The 24,680-nt window shown below is 36.0% G+C and overlaps 1 protein-coding gene across 1 annotated transcript; it reads right to left on the minus strand.

Annotated features, from left to right (window-relative positions):
* Nucleotides 1–291: 291 nt before the first annotated feature.
* On the minus strand, nucleotides 292–24,571 carry LOC117327069 (homogentisate 1,2-dioxygenase-like). Its single transcript, XM_033883898.1, has 16 exons — nucleotides 24,464–24,571; nucleotides 22,734–22,811; nucleotides 20,048–20,136; nucleotides 19,074–19,179; nucleotides 18,216–18,275; nucleotides 12,210–12,301; nucleotides 10,879–10,913; nucleotides 9,993–10,072; nucleotides 9,386–9,485; nucleotides 8,490–8,611; nucleotides 7,431–7,535; nucleotides 6,487–6,613; nucleotides 6,114–6,166; nucleotides 5,694–5,822; nucleotides 5,003–5,135; nucleotides 292–3,712 (listed from the first exon to the last, which is right to left on the minus strand). The coding sequence occupies exons 1-16, from the start codon at nucleotides 24,476–24,478 to the stop codon at nucleotides 3,678–3,680; spliced, it is 1,359 nt and encodes a 452-aa protein (XP_033739789.1). The 5' UTR covers nucleotides 24,479–24,571; the 3' UTR covers nucleotides 292–3,677.
* Between the last annotated feature and the right edge of the window lie 109 nt (nucleotides 24,572–24,680).

Genomic DNA, 24,680 nt, shown 5'->3' on the forward strand with positions numbered 1-24,680 from the left:
GATCATCAACTGTAGAAATCATATTGTTTGATCTGAATACATCGTACACGAATTATTTTCATACAACAACAATTTTTGCAATGGATTAAATACAGTATATATAACATATGTATTTAAATGAATACCAAAGTAGGGGGACATTAAAAGTTTATCATGATGACTAGCGGAAATAATGTTTCTCATATACTACTTGACGTGGAAATTCTGCAGTTGCTAGATGGGATAACTCTAACTCATACAGGGTAGAGAAAGACAGCTTGCATGTGGTATGACCCTACTCTTTATAGTGTTAATAGATCGTCATTTTATGAAGCGTAACCATGTCGCAAATTGATAACGTCATCAGTGTCTGCACACATTTCATAGGACCTTGATGACGATTAAAAGATTTCATAACACCTTAGAATTTGTCACTGTTTTTATTAAGCATCTGAAAAAAATAATAATCGAACATGGGATATCTCGACCCTCGTGTAAGAATTTGACTGACCAATACTCAACATTAGCCTCTTGCTGACCAGCCAAGCTCTTACACTCGTTTTGTGATATCCCTGTCCACAGATCTGACCCATGTACGATTCTATAAATCCCAGTCATCGTGATAAGAAAGTTCAGCCACATACATAGGTATGAGATTTATTACCCATGAAAAATCTAAACTTGAAGTATTGATTGTGGAATAATATATGTGTGGTGATGACAACTCGCCTGATTTTATCAGGTTGACCCAATATAGGTCACATCAATATAGCTAACAGGAAGCTAAAATAATTGAAGTATTAAAGGCTTAAACATTCTACTCGGTACATACAATTTAAGAAGCATAAAATAAAATTTGTTACATGGCTTTCCTACTAGCTGACTGTTCACGCCTTTTCACCTTTTGATTTTGAAGGTTGTGACTAGATTTGCGATTGATATAGGTTGGTGATGATGCAGTGTGTTTGACAGTGTAAACCATGTCTGATTGTTCTGATTGTTTTGTTTGTTTGTTTTTTTGTTTAACGTCCTTTTAACAGCCAGGGTCATTTAAGGACGTGCCTGGTTTTGGAGGTGAAGGAAAGCGGGAGTACCCAGAGAAAAACCACCGGCCTACGGTCAGTATCTGGCAATTGCCTCACGTAGGTTTCGAACTCACAACCCAGAGGTGGAGGGCTAGTGATAAAGTGTCGGGACACATTAAGCACTCGGCCACCGTGGTCACCGTAAAACCATGTCTGGTATAAAGGCACTTGATAACAAACCAATATACCTGAAATATCAAACCATATTGCATGTAATGTAAATACACAATCAAAAAGAGGCCCAATAGGCCTGTATCGCTTATAATAGCTTTAAAGTTGATTTATGTTATATATGCAGATTAACACTTTGTTCAAATATAATAATAGGCTAGATTCGTTCAATTAAATTTTGTAGCCTTTCATCCCAGCATACTACAGGCCCACTATCAGGTTTCTGGGTATTTGGGTAAAATTTTGGCCTATAAGACCCCTGTGACCGTGAAAGTAGGTCAAGTTCATTCATTTGAAATAACTTGATAGCCCTTTACCCCAGTTACAAGGTATATTACATTGTCACTGTTGTTGATTAGGATGGAAACACTCAGGTCAGGGAATTTCTTTTAAAATGGTAGTTATTCACTTTCATTAAGATTAATATAATTAGTTTTTGTGTGGTTTTGGTATTTGAATTATGTATACAAAATTAAATTCATTTTTGTAAAAATTAAATATACATATATATATATATAATGATTCTGATTGATTGTCCTTATTACATAACACTGACATCTGACATCTTCTTACTTTGAGTAAAAATTAAGTTGCTGGATACTCCGACTCGATCAGATTATAATTATTAAAACAGACATACATACCTGGTATGTTTACAGTTACATTAATTTTTTTCATATAGTGTCAAATTTAAGATGGTCCCAATATATATATATATAAAAGAAGGGTAAAAGAAATGGTAGACTTCTAGAAATTGACATTTAGAAAGAGGATTGTCGGAAAAATTAAGACTGTTTATCAAGTCAGACATTAAAATGATTCACATTGGGTTTTAGTGTGATGTAAACAAAAGGATGTATTTTATATATACGTATATTTGAGACAATGAAGGACCAGTTTTGTATAATTTGTGCTCTGAGATTCAACCACATAAACAATTAGATACACCAAAAAAACAAATATGTATAACAAATATAAGTTGGTTGTGACAAAGACTAGCATCTGACCAAACAAAATGTTCACAGGTGTGTACCCGGTATGTACATCGACAGGAGTGTACCCGGTATGTACATCGACAGGAGTGTACCCGGTATGTACATCGACAGGAGTGTACTTGGTATGTACAGGTGTGTACCCGTTATGTACATCGACAGCTAGGTGTGTACCCGGTATGTACATCGACAGGTGTGTACCCGGTATGTACATCGACAGGAGTGTACCCGGTATGTACATCGACAGGAGTGTACTCGGTATGTACATTGACAGATGTGTAGCTGTTTTGTACATTGACAGGTGTGTACATTGACAGGTGTGTACCTGGTGTGTACATCGACAGGTGTGTACCTGGTGTGTACATTGACAGGTGTGTACTCGGTATGTACATTGACAGGTGTGTACCCGTTATGTACATTGACAGGTGTGTACTCGGTATGTACATTGACAGGTGTGTACCTGGTATGTACATTGACAGGTGTGTACTCGGTATGTACATTGACAGGTGTGTACCTGGTATGTACATTGACAGTTGTGTACCTGGTATGTACATTGACAGGTGTGTACCCGGTATGTACATTGACAGGTGTGTACTCGGTATGTACATTGACAGGTGTGTACCTGGTATGTACATTGACAGTTGTGTACCTGGTATGTACATTGACAGGTGTGTACCCGGTATGTACATTGACAGGTGTGTACCTGGCATGTACATTGACAGGTGTGTACCTGGTATGTTCATTGATAGATGTGTACCTGGTATGTACATTGATAGATGTGTACCTGGTATGTACATTGACAGGTGTGTACATTGACAGGTGTGTACATTGACATGTGTGTACCTGGTATGTACATTGACAGTTGTGTACCTGGTATGTACATTGACAGGTGTGTACCTGGAATGTACATTGACAGGTGTGTACCTGGTGTGTACATCGACAGGTGTGTACCTGGTGTGTACATCGACAGGTGTGTACCTGGTATGTACATTGACAGGTGTGTACCTGGTATGTACATTGACAGGTGTGTACATTGACGGATAGTAAGGATTATGTGAAAATTATTTTCTTCTGATTTTGAAACTGACCTTATTGTTGTTTATAGTAATGCTTCAGTAAACTTTGCTTTCCCAAGATACATGCACATACATGTATACACGTACATTTTTACTTCACAATTGGTGAAAATGGATGTAATATAGATTTGACTCCAAGCCAGCCAGAAAATCGTATCATACCACATGCCATAAATAGGCATACAAATACATGTACATTTTGTATATAAATTACCGGTACAATGTCTATAAGATAGACTCTGAATATGAAATGGACGCTAGAATAATCAACCCTCAACATCGTACATGTTCTGACAAAATATATGCACTGTGCTATTGTAAATGTAAAGCCGTAATACTATTTGGTTTCATGTAGATCATGATAATAAAATCAATCATTTTTTTGTCTTTTTAGCTTTGCTGGGTCCATCTGCAACAGAGTAGAAAATTACAAAAATTAAACAAAATAATAAATGAAGCTCCTGCTTTAGAATTAAGCAAAATTAAAAGTATTACTTCTCAAAATAATTGAAAATAAAATTAACTGAAGAGAAAATTACGATACATCTGAATTTGTAGCACTGTAGCCATGTTTAATGCAATACTAATCTGCAGATATCCCCGTCCACAAATAAGCCCTCTCTTTGAAAGTAACCAAAATATGGTTCACAGATAAACCCTTCCCAAACTTCAGAACTAAAACACTAGGAGATTGTGGGATATTTTAGGATAAATACAGTACTTTTTGTTTAATGCCATTTAGTCTCTATCATACTGAAAAGTTCAACTCGGACAAAGGTTCAAAAATTTCCTACACTGCATATGAAAATATGCATATGATAATTCCTGATCTATTAGAAATCTATAAATAATCTAACTATTGAAAGCGATTCTGTCTAATGCTCTGTCATACTTTGAATGTGTACATGTTGTAGCACACTCACAATTTAGTGATTTGCTAGAGAGTCCATATATTCATAATATTGATAATTCAAACTTCTGAAGCTATTTTCATTTTGATAAAAATGACTGAATTGAAATGTAGTATGCTGACAAAATAATGTCAAACGAATGTATTATATATTATAACTGTGACATACACAGCAACCTTGTTTAAAGTAGGTGTGGGTGATTATTAAGCTTTTACTGATCATAGTGACGTGGTGTCATAACATATATGGATAAATGTAACAGGAGAGGAAAAACGCAATGACCAGACCGGGATTTGAACCCAGGACCTCCGAACTTTAGACAGGCGCTCTAACCAATTGAGCTATGTTGCCATCGGCGCTCAGTCCAATCAAGTTCTGCTACATTTCTCCCTCCTTCAACAAAGTTTTCAACTCCAAAGACACAAAGTCATGAGTCATTTCAGCTATCTTAAGCCACGGGTGCTCAGCCCAGTCTATACATAAAGACATGGACATATCTATGCACTCACAGTATAAGTACTGTCTGCACACAATGTAGATGAAAAGCTCTCCAAATATCAGCTGCATAATTAGTCTTGTGTATTTCCCTCAAAATATGTGGAACTTATGATATAAGCTCCAAGTCTCGGAATTCAAGACGACACATTAAGGAGTATTTCTGAGCCAGAAGGGGTGGCTTATCATGATAAAACAAATCTAGAAATGAGAAAGATTCATTAAATAAGTGTTAAGTCTCGATGTATATCAAATGATTACTGTTCCATACTCCAACTTAGAACTACACCCACCAGTTACGTCGGCCTTTGGAGGACTGAAATGTTTCTGGAGAGGCTGCCAGCACTTGTAGTATGTGTTGTCCACTTTGGTCTTGTTGCCCCAGTCTGTTACCGTTAAGCTGAACGACGACTCAAACATGAACGCCTAAACAACAAAGGAAAAAACAATAAATTGTTAATTTTTAATATCACTAACCACTGGTTTTATGTAAAAAAAAAATCTTCAAAAGCTATTACCAGGAAACTACCACCTACCTTACTTCACCTGTCCATAGACAACTGAACTAAGGAAAGACTCTTACAAGGGATCATTTAAAAATTGTACGGTATGTATTAATTATCAATTTTTGGTTTCTGAATATACATGTACATGTACCAGTACTTGAATCACCATTCATGTCCCAAAAACTAGTTTGATACTTCCAGTCAATTTTCTTAGAACTCTGTAAGTAATTATAACTTTCATAATCATCATCGGGATCAAACAATTTTAACAGAGTTGTTGCCCCTTTTTGTACAACTGATTTTTCATATTTCATTAAAATCTCTATTGTTGAAAGGCTGAATTACAGGGACATTTTTACATAAGTCATATTCATGGAAAATAGTTGGAAGCTAGATCATGTTCTTAACTCCTAGTTTAACTGTGTAGAATAAATATCATTCCAGAAATCCTCCACAAATCATCAACACAGCTACTGACCATGGTACCGTCCGCGACACGCTGGGGTTTAAGAGGAGCATTGGAGGCACCTTCAAAACATTTAGCATCAGGGCCGTGTGGAGTCATCATGCTGTGTAGACTCCCACCACCTGGCTGAAATCCTTCCTCCTAAAAGCATCATTTTAAATTCTGTTATGTAACAAATTTTTGACAAGTTTTTTTTTTTTTTTTTTGTGCAACGTAAGTAATATCTTAAAAGATGAAAAGAACATGTTCAAAATAAAAAAAAAACGCTCAAAATACCTAGAGTATTATCAAAACTGAAATTCTTAACTGCATGAGCAATTACATCAATTTACCTGAATTACCTAATTTGAAATAAACATACCTGTTTTTATGGCTCAGTTGTCAAAAATTATAAAATTATACAAACAATATGTAATAACGTTTAATATTTACCTTTGCTTCGTAAGATCCATGTATTAAACCCATAAACTCAGTCATGCAGTTTCCTGTGAAAATACAAATTGATAGAATTAAGACAATGTACTCAATTTATACTAAATGTATTCAAAGGCAAAAAAATCCCCCTCCTGAATAATATGAACAACATGACTATCAGAAGTTACTTTGAATACTGTTATCATAGTTATTTATGCAGGGATTTAATTTCATAATTTCGATAGGAATGTTGGTGTTAATTCCGCAAATTTTTCTTTTTCACATGTTCCGTAAATACCATATACATCCCAAAATAATATCCATGGGGAACTTTTCACAGCCGAATGGTCATCGTTTATTATGCAGGAATTTCCATGTTTAAAGCACTTACTATGATAGTATGGCGGCCGGAATGTGTTGTCGGCCACTCCCCACCTAGGCGGGAATATCACAAAATCAGCTATGGCAACTCCTGGTTTGGATGATTGACATGTCAGCACAGTAAAAATGGAAGGGTCCTGAAAATTGGGGAAAAAAATACATAGAAATGTTCATAAATTTGAAAACTTGAAGTCACTAACCTATTTTATGACTATAATGATTTTTGTTTAAAGAGGCTTGCCCGCAGAGAGATCAGAAAAATTGGCTAATAGAAAAAGATTTTGTACACATGACAGATTGTTGGAATTGTTGAGTTTTTCATTTTATTTTCCTTATAAAACGCTGAAAAGTGATATTAAAACCTCATTTTTAAATATTATTTATTTAATCGCAACCCGCAATAAGTCTAATTTGATTGACACATCAAAGAAACAAGCACGTGTGCACAGTGCCGCACAGTGATAACTTTAAAGGCAGCGGCGATTTACAAAGAAGATTTGCCGTTATATTCCATACATTTCCCTCTCAGGTTGAGTTTTAAAACGTCTTTTAAATACATATTCTGTAATTGTTTTCAAGAAATAAAGTCGGAAAGCCTCTAATTTTGTCACATAGAAACGTGTACTGAAGTTTATTTAGTGATCGGAGATGTGCTGTTTACCGGTCCGTCTGCGGGTAAGCCTCTTTAATATTTATTTATCTGATTAAAATCATATCTTTCTCTGCATTACTGTTCCGTAAACTATACTTTGCATCGTCAAGTATCGGAGTGTAGTTTACGGTTTACCGAGTGCTGATCAAAATACAATTTTAATCTGAGGACATGACTGAAAACGTGATGTTTACCTTCACATCAGAATAGGAAAAAAGCAACTTGACAACACAAAATTATATCCTTCTTAGATCCAAAAGCTAATTAGACTGTTGTTTTTCGTATTTATAAGTCATACGTACCATGTGATCAAAAGAGACTGTGTTTACGGTACAAAAATTGGCAAGATCATATTTGTAGGGGGCGTAGTTCCCATGCCAGGCCACCACATCAAATGGGGAATGTGTCTGAAAGATAAAAACAAAAATGGCCTTTATTATACAACTTCTCAGTAGATCCTTAAGAATCTCATCTTGTCATATATCAGTGTAAGATAATTTGTACATTACATGGAATGGATACTTTAAAGAATCTGCTTGTAGTAACCATATTTATCCATTTATCCTCAAATATATTATAGTATAGCTTAGCATTAAGTTTGTGAATTGCTTATTTGAGAACCAAGTTTTGCTTGCTAAGTGTATTTTAAAATAAATGATTCTACATAAATGAAAAAGGGAGCTTATTTGCTGATAAATACAGCATAGTTTCAATATTTATGATGTAGAGAGCTGCTGTGTGACAAAAAATCCTTCAATCAAATCCCATTTTTCAGGCAACGAGGACAGCTGTGTGCCCCCCCCCCCCCCCTTTTTTTGGATAAAATCCCGCTTTTCAGTCAAAAACAATTCTTTTTTAACAGAAAGCTTCAACAATGGCTTTATGAAACATCGTTTTTTACAATGGAAATTCCCTAAATTGCTTTTATCATTCTTTATTTTGATGAAAAGTGGTGCATCCAAAACAAATCTACTGTCATGTGCCGTGACGAAACACCACAGCATAAGAGAAGTATTTAGATTAGTTGTTAAAATAAAACTGTATCAATAATGAGAACTAACAAGTTTGCAACAAAATACAAATGTCCTCACTAGAAACATCTTGACATATTTAGTCGTCAACATCATGTCACAAACGAAACTAACAAGAAAAATAACAAGAACTTTCCTTTGTGAATTCTGCCCATGAATTTCATAGGTTCATCTTATATACACTGTACATCTAGAAATAAATCAATATTTCTACTCCAAACAACCATTACCATACAAAAGAATATATTTCATGGCTTGCAAAACCAACTGATGAAAACAATAGGAAAGAAATATGCTGTGATTGTGTCATAGGGAATCTGTTCTCCTCACCTGACTAGCTTTGAAAAGATGTCCTTGGTATTTGTTAATGATTGTGTACTTTTTCACATCACGATCCTCGTACCATGCCGTCGGTGTCTGGAAGTCCCGGGGATTAGCAAGGCCATTGGCCCCTAAAGGGAGAGATCAGTTTCTTTATCTAAAATCAATCCTATTGATGTCTGATTGAAGTATACAGGAAAATTAGAAAATTACATGACTCCATGTTATGAAAATAAACTCAATCATTTTGACTGATCAGGAAGTCAGTAACTCATGGAAGCCTTGTTATTTTATTTTACTTCATTTCAACTGAAAAGAGATATTCACAATTGAATGTAAGATGCTAATAACAGACCATTCAGAGCATTTGTTAAACCATATAAATGAATACAAATTACACATATACAGTGGACTCGGTCTAAACCGGACACCTTTGGGACCACAAAATAAAGCCGGTTTGTAGAGAGTTCCGGATTGTAGAGATTCTAATTTTATATCGTTGTTGAATCCAAAAAAGTGAATAAAAGATATATTATAAAGAAGATGTCATTGTGTCTTATGCATGCATATACAAACTTTGAATTGAATAACATTATTTAAATCAACACTGGCAATATAACACTATGTGTATGTTACATCGGTTGAAAACAATCACTGATTGCTATTTGTTTTAAGGCAGCCCTCGAATGAGTCCAAACAATCAACCGATCTGACACTTTCTACAAGTGCAAATTCCCAATCTGAGGAATCAGCCTCAATTTCTATTTAGTCCTTAATGTCGGTGGCTGTCGCGAGATCCATGTTTGTTAATAATATAAACAGAGTAATACAAGTTACAAATATACCTGATGTATCATTATGGTATCACTATTCATAGTCTTGTGGATGAATGAACGACAACTTACCTATTGGTCCAAGGTTTGGAAGTGTGAAATGACCGTTAAAAATTTCCAGTATATACCCCCTGCTGGGCCCCTCTACCGCCACATTAAACCGCATCCCTAACTGTAGTCAGACAAAAAAAATTGATTCATCAAAATAATATCAACAAAGTATTTAACAATTCACAATACAATGTAAATATTATCACACAATGTAAATTTATGTAAATTTTATCAGTACACAATGGAAACTTTATCACACTATGTAAATTTATGTAAATTTTATCAGTACACAATGAAAATTTTATCACATTATGTAAATTGATGTAAATTCCATCACACAATGTAAATTTATGTAAATTTCATCACACCACATGTAAATTCTATCCTGCTATGTAAAATCCACATAATTTGCACAACATACAAATAAACATATTGTTACATTATATTAACACTGAATTGTTTTTGGTGATAATACTTATATTTAATAGAAATCCTCTTATAATAGTCAACATATTCAGAAATCAAAATTATGAAATAACATAGAAAATATAAAAGTCAAAGTTTCGCCATGCTACCATCATATTCATTCTGCAAAATATTCATTGGCCAATATAAATAAAATATTTACCTGTATTACACAAATTTCATTGGAGTTCACCTTCATCTTCCCTAATTCTGTTGAAATCAACAAGGCCCCCTGCTGTGGCACTGTTAAATAAGAATTTAATTCAATATGTAAAAATAGAGAATATAAGGTCACCTTATGAGCTCGGCCCGTGGAAATTTCACCTTAGCTTAGTGGTAGTACATCTGCTGGAAAGTGAGAAGTTCTAGTCCCAGCCTCAGCAGGGAGGATATTTTTCAATCCACCTTACCACAGGGGCTTGGCACGATTTTCCAAATGATGGTCCATATATATATGTATTATAGTGTCGACACTATAATACATATATATATGGACCATCATTTGGAAAATCGTGCCAAGCCCCTTTGCACCTTACCATTACACAATTATTACACATTATGTAAATCATGTTGGTCTATAGGGGTATTTTTTGGACATACATATATCTTTATTGATGTTTCTTTCTTAAAAAGTTTTATTTACAAGAAAATTAAAACAGATTTAGTATTGTTATTTCTTTAATTAGAACAGTTTTTTATTGAGAGACAAGAATGTATAGTCTGTAAGATAGGATAGGACATCAACTGTAGCCTATCTAAGTTCTCTCCTTGAGGTGCCAACAGGTGGGTAAGAAACACAGACATATAGGTACCGGTCAGACAAAGGGAAATAACTCCTTGTTTTAACAGATTTGTTAATTATCCTTCCAATAGCAATATCTGATTTGATATATTTAAGATTTTATAATAATTACAATACCAATATAATTTTCCCTACCTTAAGGGTGTGATAAAGAAAACACAACTCAAGGGATAAGATTCTTAGTGGCTTGATGCTAAATCAAAATTTGAAAAATTGACAGGAGACAGAATTTATAATTATACATTACCTATAAGTAGATCTCCATCTGAATCGTAGAAACATCTACAAAAAAAAAATTAAAAATCCAGATTAAAATTTATGGTACCATGTTTTATTCTGCAATACACAGGGGCTTGACACATTCCATTATGTTAATATAAGCTATAGGATGGACCCTGAGGTTTATATTTCATTCTGGGTCATCAGAAAGTGTCAAGCCCCTGTGCTAAAGTATGGTCATTTGGTCCATCTCTGGATCAGATAGGATGGGCTTATTTCAGGGAAACAAAACAGTTTTTTGGGGCATTTCTCTTTATTGGAACAGCAAAATATAGGGGTAGGCTTATTGCCTGACAACAAAACAGTATTTGTTGGGCGTTTCTTCGGAACTACAATAGATAGGGGTGGGACTAATAAGTATGGTTTTACTGATAAATATATAACCTAGCTAGTGCCAGATCAAAAAATACATGTACCCATACATCATACTTCAGGAAATTGTAGGATCATAGCCAATCAGATTCATTATAGGCGCCATTAAATAAAATGGATTCAAAGCACAATTGTAATTGGTGTCAAAACATAGACAAAGAAGTAGGTAGCCATCCATAATCATCCTGCAATAAGCCAAGGGTATCAACATATTTTAACCTTTGACTTGGTGTTAAAGGAGGGGGTTGGGCCTATTGCAGGATATTGCTTTGTTTGGTTTATTGCCCCATGAACAGCCAGAGTCAATTTGATCCCCTTGTAGTAGCTGGTGACTACCTCACTGAAAAACATATGGTAGGCCCATTGCATGCCATTCAGAGCAATTAGGGTAAAGTGTCTTGCCGATGGACACAACCATGATAGCACAGACCGGCCTGTTTCTCAGCTTCCCGAGAAACACAAACTGACACAGGTAGGAAGCGTGGAACCACAGATCAGATCGTCACTGAAGGTTATGAGACCAGGCTCTCATAACTGAGCTACTGCAGCCTCAGGACATTACCCACTGATGAAACATTTGACAGCACCGTAATCAGATCTCATTGGGTTTATCACTAAGCATGCATTCATTTAAGCAATGAACAGCGGTTTTAATGTTGTTATAGTCGATATGGCAGCAAGATGTATATATGGTGGGAAAATGACATGGAAACCCGTTGGTTTCCATGCTACATTTGCCCACCATACATCTTGCTGCCATATCGACAATAACAACATTAAAACCGCTGTTCATTGCTTAAATGGTGGCAACTGCCTTTTAGCATTGTGTCTATGGGGAAATGCGGAGCAAATGTAAATATTTCTCAATGAATACTGTATTTGATAAATCATGAAAGCGAAAATTTTCGTATCAACTGTTTTTCTTACTTGTCACCCATTGAACTGTTACAAGTGTAGATATGGATAGCAGCACCACTTCTGGTACACGGATCTCCGGCACCACACAGCGTCGCTGTCCCCTAGAGAACACATATAATCATAGTTAGAAACAAAGGTTTTTTTTTCACATAATGAAGCGCCACTTGTAAAAGCCAGATGTCACTTTAATTGGGATTACAACTTTTTAAAATTCATCATGAATACTTGACATATGTTGCAGTGACAAATTTTGAAACAGGATTTTTGCCAGCTCAAATTTGGGGAGAAGGCCCTTTATATAATAGAAAATAGGAAATCATCAATATTTTGGTCAAATTGGGAAAATATATATATAATCAGAGAATTCACCAAAACTCAAAATATATGCTTTGGGATATGATTTGAGATCTGAAATATATTGAAACAAGGAGCCGCAAAGCTTGGCATTATCCCCTGCGCCCCGCAGTTGGTATGAAAACCCAAATACATGTATATATCAAGCTCAAAGTAAGAGTTATTAAGGAAACAGTAATTTGGTATTTTTGATTAAGTTTCCATGGTGACAGAAAAAATACCGAAAATGGAAGGTCCACAATCGCAAAAGGCACAACTAGGGCACTAATCTGATATATACAGAAAGTTTCAAGGAGCTGCGTTGAACGGTTTTGGAGTAATAGTCCGGAAAAAGTAATTTGGTATTTTTGATTAAGTTTCCATGGTGACAGTAAAAATACCGAAAATGGAAGGTCCGCAATCGCAAAAGGCACAACTAGGGCACTAGTCTGATATATACAGAAAGTTTCAAGGAGCTGCATCGAACGGTTTTTGAGTTATAGCCCGGAAAGAAAAGAAAACAGTAATTTGGTATTTTTGACTAAGTTTCCATGGTGACAGAAAAAATACCGAAAATGGAAGGTCCGCAATAGCAAAAGGCACAACTACGGCACTAGTCTGAGATATACAGAAAGTTTCAAGGAGCTGCATCGAACGGTTTTTGAGTTATAGCCCGGAAAGAAAAGAAAACAGTAATTTGGTATTTTTGACTAAGTTTCCATGGTGACAGAAAAAATACCGAAAATGGAAGGTCCGCAATAGCAAAAGGCACAACTACGGCACTAGTCTGAGATATACAGAAAGTTTCAAGGAGCTGCGTTGAACGGTTATGGAGTTATAGCCCGGAAAATAATCTCAGACGGACACAGGGACGCACAGACGGCCGGACGGACGGAGCAAACGCGTTTCGCGGGGGATAAAAATATCTAAATAGCATACATTTAAAAGGTACATGCATTTTTGTCTTTCTGAAATCTACATGATTAAGAACCAAAAAAGGCTAATTTTGAAAAATATTTATCGGAATTGAGAAAATATATGTTTTTAAATTAAACAAGAGATCCCAGAGGGATCTTGGCGCCCACCATTGAATGATCTTTATAGGTTCCATGTCAGATTGATCTTTTCTCTACTTTTCCCTTCCTCTAAGTCTTACTAATCTGTGTAAATTCAGAAACAGCCCTCTAGTACTTTTCAAACAAGGGGAACCTATATATAAAATTTAAGATTTAGCGATAATGGCTGTCTGTCGGCCATGTTGTTTTCGGATTGGTCCCAAAATGCAACACCAGGGACCAAGGGGAACCTACATATGAAATTTGAGAAAGATCCCTTCAGTACCTTCTGTAAAATAGCGATAACAAACTTCAATTGTCAAAATCCAAGATGGCTGCTAGTCAGCCATGTTGTTTTCTGACTGGTCTCAAAATCCTATATGCATAACTAGGCACAGAGGGCAACCTACATATGAAATTTCAGAAAGATCCCTTCAGCAATTTCTGATAAATAGCTATAACAAACTTCAATTGTCAAAATCCAAGATGGCTGCCAGTCAGCCATGTTGTTTTCCTATTGGTCCCAAGATGCAATATGCAGAACAACAGACCAAGGGGAACTTACAAAAAAGTTTGAGAAAGATCCCTTCAGTACTTTCTGAGAAATAGCTATAACAAACTTCAATTGTCAAAATCCAAGATGGCTGCCTGTCGGCAATGTTGTTTTCCGATTGGTCTCAAAATGCAATATGCATAACTAGCATCGAGGGGAACCTACATATGAAATTTGAGAAAGATCCCTTCATTGCCTTCTCAGAAATAGCAATAACAAACTTCAATTGTCACAAGAGATCCCAGAGGGATCTTGGCGCCCACCATTGAATGATCTTCATAGGTTCCATGTCAGATTGATCTTTTCTCTACTTTTCCTTTCATTTTACTAATCTGTGCAAATTGAGACATCCCTCCAGTACTTTTCAAACAAGGGAATCCTAGCTATATAAAAAATTTGAGATTTAACGATAATGGCTGTTTGTTTGTCAGGTTGTTTTCAGGACAGACTGGTCAAAAAATGCAATACAAGGGACCAAGGGGAACCTACTTATGAAATTTGAGAAAGATCCCTTCAGTACTTTCTCAGAAATAGCGATAACAAACTTCAACTGTCAAAATCCAAGATGGCTGCCTGTCGGCCATGTTGTTTTCAGATTGGTCTCAAAATGCAATATGCATAACTAATGCAATATGCATAACTAGGCACCAAGGGAAACCTAGATATGAAATTTGAGAAAGATCCCTTCAGTGCTTTCTCAGAAATAGTGATAACAAACTTCAACAGTCAAAATCCAAGATGGCTACCTGTCGGCCATGTTGTTATCCAATTGGTCTCAAAATGCAATATGCATAACTAGGCACCAAGGGAAACCTACATATGAAATTTGAGAAAGATCCATTCAGTACTTTCTCAGAAATAGTGATAACAAACTTCAATTGTCAAAATCCGAGATGGCTGCCTGTCGGCCATGTTGTTTTCCGATTAGTCTCAAATCGCAATATGCATAACAAGGCACCAAGGGGAACCTACATATGAAATTTGAGAAAGATCCCTTCAGTACTTTCTCAGAAATAGCGATAACAAACTTCAATTGTCAAAATCCAAGATGGCTGCCTGTCGGCCATGTTGTTTTCAGATTGGTCTCAAAATGCAATATGCATAACTAGGCACCAAGGGGAACCTCCATATGAAATTTGAGAAAGATCCCTTCAGTGCTTTCTCAGAAATAGTGATAACAAACTTCAATTGTCAAAATCCAAGATGGCTGCCTGTCTGCCATGTTGTTATCCGATTGGTCTCAAAATGCAATATGCATAACTAAGCACCAAGGGGAACCTTCATATGAAATTTGAGAAAGATCCCTTCAGTACTTTCTCAGAAATAGCGATAACAAACTTCAACTGTCAAAATCCAAGATGGCTGCCTGTCGGCCATGTTGTTTTCCGATTAGTAACTCTCAAATCGCAATATGCATAACAAGGCACCAAGGGGAACCCACATATGAAATTTGAGAAAGATCCCTCCAGTTCTTTCTCAGGAATAGCGATAACAAACTTCAACAGTCAAAATCCAAGATGGCTGCCTGTCGGCCATGTTGTTTTTCGATCGGTCCCAAAATGCAATATGCATAAGTAGACACCAAGGGGAACCTAGATATGAAATTTCAGGAAGATCCCTTCAGTACTTTCTCAGAAATAGAGATAACAAACTTCAATTGTCAAAATCCAAGATGGCTGCCTGTCGGCCATGTTGTTTTCAGATTGGTCTCAAAATGCAATATGCATAACTAGGCACCAAGGGGAACCTCCATATGAAATTTGAGAAAGATCCCTTCAGTGCTTTCTCAGAAATAGTGATAACAAACTTCAATTGTCAAAATCCAAGATGGCTGCCTGTCTGCCATGTTGTTATCCGATTGGTCTCAAAATGCAATATGCATAACTAAGCACCAAGGGGAACCTTCATATGAAATTTGAGAAAGATCCCTTCAGTACTTTCTCAGAAATAGCGATAACAAACTTCAACTGTCAAAATCCAAGATGGCTGCCTGTCGGCCATGTTGTTTTCCGATTAGTAACTCTCAAATCGCAATATGCATAACAAGGCACCAAGGGGAACCCACATATGAAATTTGAGAAAGATCCCTCCAGTTCTTTCTCAGGAATAGCGATAACAAACTTCAACAGTCAAAATCCAAGATGGCTGCCTGTCGGCCATGTTGTTTTTCGATCGGTCCCAAAATGCAATATGCATAAGTAGACACCAAGGGGAACCTAGATATGAAATTTCAGGAAGATCCCTTCAGTACTTTCTCAGAAATAGAGATAACAAACTTCAATTGTCAAAATCCAAGATGGCTGCCTGTCGGCCATGTTGTTTTCCGATCGGTCCCAAAACGCAATATGCATAACTAGGCACCAAGGGAAACTTACATATGCAATTTGAGAAAGATCCATTCAGTACATTCTCAGAAATAGCGATAACAAACTTCAATTGTCAAAATCCAAGATGGCTGCCTGTCGGCCATGTTGTTTTTGGATTGGTCTCAAAACGCAATATGCATAACTAGGCACCAAGGGAAACCTACATATGAAATTTCAGAAAGATCCATTCAGTACTTTCTCAGAAATAGTGGTAACAAACTTCAATTGTCAAAATCCAAGATGGCTGCCTGTCGGCCATGTTGTTTTCCGATTAGTCTCAAATCGCAATATGCATAACTAGGCACCAAGGGGAACCTACATATGAAATTTGAGAAAGATCCCTTCAGTACTTTCTCAGAAATAGCGATAACAAACTTCAATTGTCAAAATCCAAGATGGCTGCCTGTCGGCCATGTTGTTATCCGATTGGTCTCAAAACGCAATATGCATAACTAGGCACCAAGGGAAACCTTCATATGAAATTTGAGAAAGATCCCTTCAGTACTTTCTCAGAAATAGCGATAACAAACTTCAATTGTCAAAATCCAAGACAGCTGCCTGTCGGCCATGTTGTTATCCGATTGGTCTCAAAACGCAATATGCATAACTAGGCACCAAGGGAAACCTTCATATGAAATTTGAGAAAGATCCCTTCAGTACTTTCTCAGAAATAGCGATAACAAACTTCAATTGTCAAAATCCAAGATGGCTGCCTGTCGGCCATTTTGTTTTCCGATTGGTCTCAAATCGCAATATGCATAACTAGGCACCAAGGGGAACCTACATATGAAATTTGAGAAAGATCCATTCAGTACTTTCTCAGAAATAGCGATAACAAACTTCAATTGTCAAAATCCAAGATGGCTGCCTGTCGGCCGTGTTGTTATCCGATTGGTCTCAAAACGCAATATGCATAACTAGGCACCAAGGGGAACCTTCATATTAAATTTGAGAAAGATCCCTTCAGTACTTTCTCAGAAATAGCGATAACAAACTTCAATTGTCAAAATCCAAGATGGCTGCCTGTCGGCCATGTTGTTATCCGATTGGTCTCAAAACGCAATATGCATAACTAAGTACCAAGGGAAACCTTCATATGAAATTTGAGAAAGATCCCTTCAGTACTTTCTCAGAAATAGCGATAACAAACTTCAATTGTCAAAATCCAAGATGGCTGCCTGTCGGCCATGTTGTTATCCGATTGGTCTCAAAACGCAATATGCATAACTAAGTACCAAGGGAAACCTTCATATGAAATTTGAGAAAGATCCCTTCAGTACTTTCTCAGAAATAGCGATAACAAACTTCAATGGTCAAAATCCAAGATGGCTGCCTGTCGGCCATGTTGTTTTCCGATTGGTCTCAAAACGCAATATGCATAACTAGGCACCAAGGGGAACCTACATATGAAATTTGAGAAAGATCCCTTCAGTACTTTCTGAGAAATAGCGATAACAAGAATTGTTTACGGACGGACGGACGGACGGACGGAGGGACGACGGACGGACGACGGACCACGGACGCAGGGCGATTTGAACAGCCCACCATCTGATGATGGTGGGCTAAAAATAGGTCCTTTTACCCTTCCATCTTGCCAGCTAAGTAAAATTCTTTTTATAGGTTTTCCAAATTCTCAGTATCATGTCATGTGTAATTTCAATAGATAAAATATACAAATGATTTCTATATCATATGTTGTAGACCTTACCTCCACAAAATCCACTGTTTCTTTTGATTTGTTGGGAATGTCGAAAGGCAGCCATCTTAGCTGCAAGGATAAGAACATATTTTTTTAAAACAAAAGTGCCTCATAATCTAAAAACTAATACTGTAAATAGTGTGCAGGTATGTTTTTGAGGTTCATTTTCAAAAAAAAAAAAAATTTAATTATAAAAAAAAAAAAAAAAAATCTTTTAATGTCTAACTGCACGGTAGCTGAATTCTACAGCATAAAACCTGGATAGGAATCTGTAAGTTATCAAAGCTACATTACAACATTTAATTGGAATCACTGGTCAGATTTGACACATTGGATTGACAGGTTGTTTACATTATACTGCGACAGGCCTAGTCAGCTTGCAAATTGGAGCTGATATGATAGCAGAGCTTTCATTTTATAAATCATCTAAAACCATTATTTCATGAAAATACTTTTAACAGCAACCTTAATGAGACATGGCCCAAGATACTGAAATAGGAGTTCTTAAAGTTGTGTAGATGAAAACTTTTAACAGATTATCTCCCTTACATTATTACAGGTATGAAACTTTTTTCCTTTAACAATGGTCCGGTTTTAAAACAGTGACATTGTTAATTAGTCGACAAAAACAACATAACATTTCAACATAGAAACACAACCATAATTCTAAATTGATGCGGTCACCAGTGATGCAAAATTTGTTCCCATTTCCCAAAGGAAGCTTCTGATCAACTTTGGTCGAAATCTCTTCAATACATTGACAAGTAGTGATTCAAAGGAAAAGTTGATGGACAAAGGACATTGTGCCATAGAATAAGCTCACAGGTCCTAATAGCTAATAATACCTTGAAGATATGACAATTATACCTGGTTTGGATTTGGGATGGTATCTTTCCAGTCCTGTTTCAACAGTCCCGATTCAGTGTGCTCAAACGGCATATGGACAACTGAAGGCCGTATTCTGTATAGCCAGCTAAAAATATAAATCGTACCTAAAATTAATAATTTGATGAAAGTGATACACCGGCTATATTTAATGAGTTATATGTACATTTTTATTTTGTTTTCACCGTATAAATTAATCAGCATCTCCATTTTACAATGTTTGTATTTTCATAGTTAAACTTCTCCAAACCATTACACATACCGTATATATAAGACATGCCATCATTAGACCTAAGAAAAAATGCACTAATGTTGCTCAAACCCTGATACATTTGGACTATTTTTGACCAGCAGCATTCACATATGATGTTTAAACATGCCAGAACTGTTTTCAAACTTTAAACAATACCCTATTTCATGAATCATGTACTGCAAACCAACTTAATTCCGTGTATTTAGCAAGCTATTAAAATTTTTGAAAATTAATTGCTTTGAAATGATTTCAATTACAGGTACAGTAGGCCTTTTATGAATGATAATCGTGAAATTAAATTGCCTGAAAAAGTTGTTAGGTATGAAAATGCAAAATTTTATTCGTTTACAGTATATGTGTCAATAGATTTGATTGAATGGGAATTTATTGATGGATGAACTACATGCAAAATCTGCCAATTTATTGGTTGGAGAGGCTGTTTAATGCTCTGTTAGGACAGACATTAGTAAGGGAAACACTGATAAGGAAGAAGAGATATAAATCCTAAATCTTATGATCCTGGTGGCAGCTGCTGGAATTCTTATACAGGGAGTTGGTGATTGGTTAAAATTTAAAAGATTGACATGAACATGTAAATAGACTAATAAACAATATGACAACATTTAAATATGCTCATTCTGTTTTTGATTAGCAAAAACAAAAATTTTAATGAATAATTCAGAAACTAATAACATATATATACCTGCGCTTGTTTGTTTCCCTTGGACAGGTAAACGCACTCCCAGACAGCTGTTCTGCATAGAGTCCAAACGGACATTTTTGAGGATTGTTCTGTGAATATTTAAAACAAATTCATTTTCATTTTCAGTTTTTCAATATGTACACTGTTTTTATATGCAAGGTGAGGTGACACATTGAAAATAAAAAAAAATTTAAAAAAAAAAATGAAAAATTTAAGATCTCCAGACAAGATTCACATTCTGAAGAACAATAACCTTTGCAGAGCTTTAAGGTTGATATTTGGTTTTATATTTTGGCAGGGGCGTACATAGAGGGATTGGAAAGTGTTTCTATCTGCTAGTAACAACATTATTAAGTGAGATGATACCAAGTTAACTCCCTATAATGGGTATTTATACTGTGCCTCTGGCAATTTCATTCCTGATGGCGAAGCGAGACAAATTGGCACGTGAACAAGTCATTCAAAACAAGAGGCCCAGAGGGCCTGTATTGCTCACATGGTTTCATGAGATATGAAACAAGAATGATGCTTCAGTATATTTGTCGCTGTATTGCTAATGTCAATATATATCATAAGTATTTTATATGAGTACATGTACATTGGTTTTATTTTAATGCTAAAAATGCCAAAAAGTGCATTAATCCATGAAATGAAATTGACTTTTGGCGCGACCCATAGGGATGCTACCACACAAATGTGAGTGATATCCATATTACTTAGTTTCAGAGAAGATCTTGTTAAGACTAATTGACCCCTTTTGACCCTGCCCTCTGCCCCCTGGGGGGTCAGCTCCTTCCTTTATACAATTTTGAATCCCTACCCCTATAGGATGCTACCAGTCAAACCAATGCTAAGTTTCAGAGAATAATTTGTTTAAATCAATTTAGCCAAATAGACCCCACTTGGCCCCACCCCTCAGCCCCCTGGCTGCCTGGGTCAACCCCAACATTTGTACAATTTTGAATCCCCACCCAATAACCATGCTACCATATAAATGTGAGTAATATCCATTGCTTAGTTTCAGAGAAGAAGTTGTTTAAACAAATTGACCAATTTTGGCCCCGCCTCTCAGGCCCCTTGGGGGTCAGCCCCACCATTTGTACAATTTTAAATCCCCACCCCATAGGGATGCTACCAGGCAAATATGAGTGATATCCGTTGCTTGGTTTCAGAGAAGAAGTCGTTTATATCAATATAGCCAAATTGACCACATTTGGCCCCCGCCCCTCAGGCCCCTGGGGGGCCAGCCCCATCATTTGTACAATTTTGAATCCTCACCCCATAGTGATGCTACCAGGCAAATATGAGCGATATCCATTGCTCGGTTTCAGAGAAGAAGTCGTTTAAAAATATATCAATATAGCTAATTTGACCATATTTGGCCCCGCCCCTCAGGCCCCTGGGGGGCAGCCCCATCATTTGTACAATTTTGAGTCCCCTACCCATAGGGATGCTTCTGACCAAATTTGATTAAATTCTGATCAGCGGTTATGAAGAAGAAGTCAATTGTTGACGGACGGACGGACGGACGACGGACGCCACGGTATGGCATAAGCTCACCTTGGTCCTTCGGACCAGGTGAGCTAACAAGTAGTATAGATATACTATCATATGTGTATAATACTGCTGAATACCACCTGCTTAAACGCCTTACAGATTAATTCTTATAGGTAAATAGGAATTTATGGATGTTCGACTATACATTTTTAATATTACCAACAGCCATATTGTGTGAAAAAAATAGAAATGACGTTGGTTCTAGGGTTTCCGAAATACAAAAATGTAATTTTTTTTTACTGCAAACCAGATTTATCCAAAAATACTTGTACAATCGTTTCAGTTTTTGAATCGATAAAAAGCTGAATAAATTCCACGAAAACTGATTGAAATACTGAAGAAAATGATTTTGAGCAAATTGCTCTTTGCATGAATAATTGCTGATTATATATACATTACGGACGTTTAGTGTTTGTAGTAATTAAATAACATGTATTATCGAAATATACCATCTTATTGTGAACCACTTGTTCTCCAAAAATGCTCATCCAATCTTTTTCATTGTAGGGTCTGAGTAAAAAGCTGAATAAATTCCATGGGTACTGATTAATGTCTTGAAACATTATTTTTTATGGAGTTACTGAAATTTTGCATAAAAGTATACTGGTAATTTAAACTATTCTAGATTTTTTTTTCCAAAAGCACTCACCAGTTTTGTATATTTTGGAACTAATTAAAAGCTGATAACATTTTATAATGCTTGATCAAGTTGAATAGCAAACAATTTTTTAAATCGCAGATCGACCTCTGATCAAATATATGTGCTGATATAGCAGTAGTGATATAGTGTAAGTGATGCCGTCACGGCTCAGTGCACAAATACAATGACTGATATCTTATTTGTTAGTCACACATTTTAAGAATGCATATTAATCATGTTAACTAAAAAAATGCACGATTTGTAAAATTTCCAGCCAGTATTGGCTTATGAGACACATGCAGAACACAATAAAAAATTACTAAGAATTATCAGTCTTGATTAAAAGAACAATGTTTCCTTATAGAATAGCGCACACTAGCTACATCCGCACCAAACTGGTCGCAAGTCAATCACCAATCCATGCATGTATGTACCGGATTTTAGTAAATAATTGGTGCTTTATGACACTGACTTTATAAACAGTTTTACCTGTCCTTCTGGCAAAGCACCGGGACACCTAGGATCCTCAGAGGCAAATTCGTTTCCAAATCCAGACAAATACTGCAACTACAAGAAAAGCCACATACATGTACATATATATATATATACTTTTTTCAATAGGCCTAAAAATAATTCATGTGTCTCCACTTTTATACACCAGAATGAGGTATGTCCAACAGGTACAGTAATTTTTTTTTCTTTTAATATTTTTACTAACGTTATATAAACAAGGAATCTGGACTTTTGTAGTACTTAATTGAAAATGGTTAAAAAAAACCCTTAAAGTGATGATCGAGGCACAAAAATAATATGATCACATTATGAATAGTAGAAATTATTATCCAGGGTTGACAGAAACTTGGCCTAGTTTGATGTACATTGTATTATAATATTGCTAGATAAATATACTTTTCATGTAAGATAAAAAGTTTTTTTATTATTATTTTACAATTCAGACTTCATCTAAAATTCATACTTTCTGTAATGTTATATTGTCGAGTGATATGCCATTAACACTCTGGACTGGTTCTGTTCTAAATGTTTGTAAATTATACAAGTGAATATATGGTAGCCTTTACCAACAAGAAATGCATAAGCACAACCGGATCATTGGTAGATTTAAATATATACAGTATCGTTGACCTATATAGGTGAAATTCATCTTGACTGCTTCCATAATTAATTTTATATATATATATAAGCATCTATAAATTTTATTATGCACAGTACAGGTAAATCTCCAATCAGGACAGTGACTGATCATAGTTCAGATGTCAAACAGACTCTGAAAATGCACAGGTAATTATTTTTAACATTATGTATTATATGTAGATGTATTCTGAAGTAGTCCGCGCTCTATATAATATTTTAATGCATCAATTTTCAAGATATGATAATTTTGATTGATTCGGGAAATCCCAGCCTGAATCCATGACACCTGTTTGGAGTATGCAACATCAGGAACAAGAAGACATCATCAACATAACATCGGCATATGCTACTGCATATATATCTGATGTGAAGGTGAGAAAATGGCCCGCAGGGACCTGACAACTATCTGAGAAAATATCATAATTAGATTGTCTGGAAATGTTTGACAGGATAAACTATTAAACATATTTCTTTCTTTTTACCAATGTATTCAATCTTAAAATTCTAATAAGAATCTTAAACACCAGAAAATTAACAATTTGAATTTACACTATTTACTTATGTGCATCAGGTCTCTGTGTGCATGTTGTGTGTAATATGTCATTGTGATTCAAACAAATAGATCTAGATTCTATCTGTTCCCTGTGTGTGTCTACGTGCCGATTTGCGTATCGACCAATCAAATGCGTATTACGAGACACACCTCCATTTCGTGCCATCAACTGCTTCCAAAAAACTTATTTATCTTGTGTGGCACGATACAACTGGATAAAAAATAGATTATATATCAAATTTTCAACACCAACGGCTATGAACATTACTGAAAATGGCAAGCTAATGAACACATTGCGATCAAAACATATTTTGTTTATTTTGAGGGTGAAGGTCAAAAATCGACGTGGTGTCACCGGTTGGCCCTGTCTTAGTATGACTACCATGAACTGATTGTGCCACATACTTACCTGATCGCTCGATTTTCACCAAGAATGTTGCTGAAGTCGTTATGCCACATGTTGACATGACGAGAAATAACGAAAGCCCAACGCGAAGAGCACCTGCCAACTTACCTTCTCGAAGGACATGCTTCTTGGTGGCGGAGCCGAAAACTAGGTCACCGGAAGCTTACTTCGTAAATTATTTGCATCTTGTTTACGTAATAGATAAGTGAAATTGCTAATAAAATTTTCCTATCAATTAATAGGGGTCAGATGCAAATTAAAGGCGTATAATGGGAGGATTAAAATTAATAAATAGAGATAGCCTCGTAACGAGATTTAATTGAAC

This window comes from Pecten maximus, chromosome 5 (genome assembly GCF_902652985.1).
Source record: "Pecten maximus chromosome 5, xPecMax1.1, whole genome shotgun sequence".
Taxonomy (NCBI): domain Eukaryota; kingdom Metazoa; phylum Mollusca; class Bivalvia; order Pectinida; family Pectinidae; genus Pecten; species Pecten maximus.

Coding starts and splice junctions, on each gene's coding strand:
- LOC117327069 (XM_033883898.1), bottom strand. Junction 8,612..9,385: donor TCCAAACCTTGGACCAATAG/GTAAGTTGTCGT, acceptor CTCTCCCTTTAG/GGGCCAATGGCCTTGCTAAT. Junction 7,536..8,489: donor ATCTTTTCAAAGCTAGTCAG/GTGAGGAGAACA, acceptor TTTATCTTTCAG/ACACATTCCCCATTTGATGT.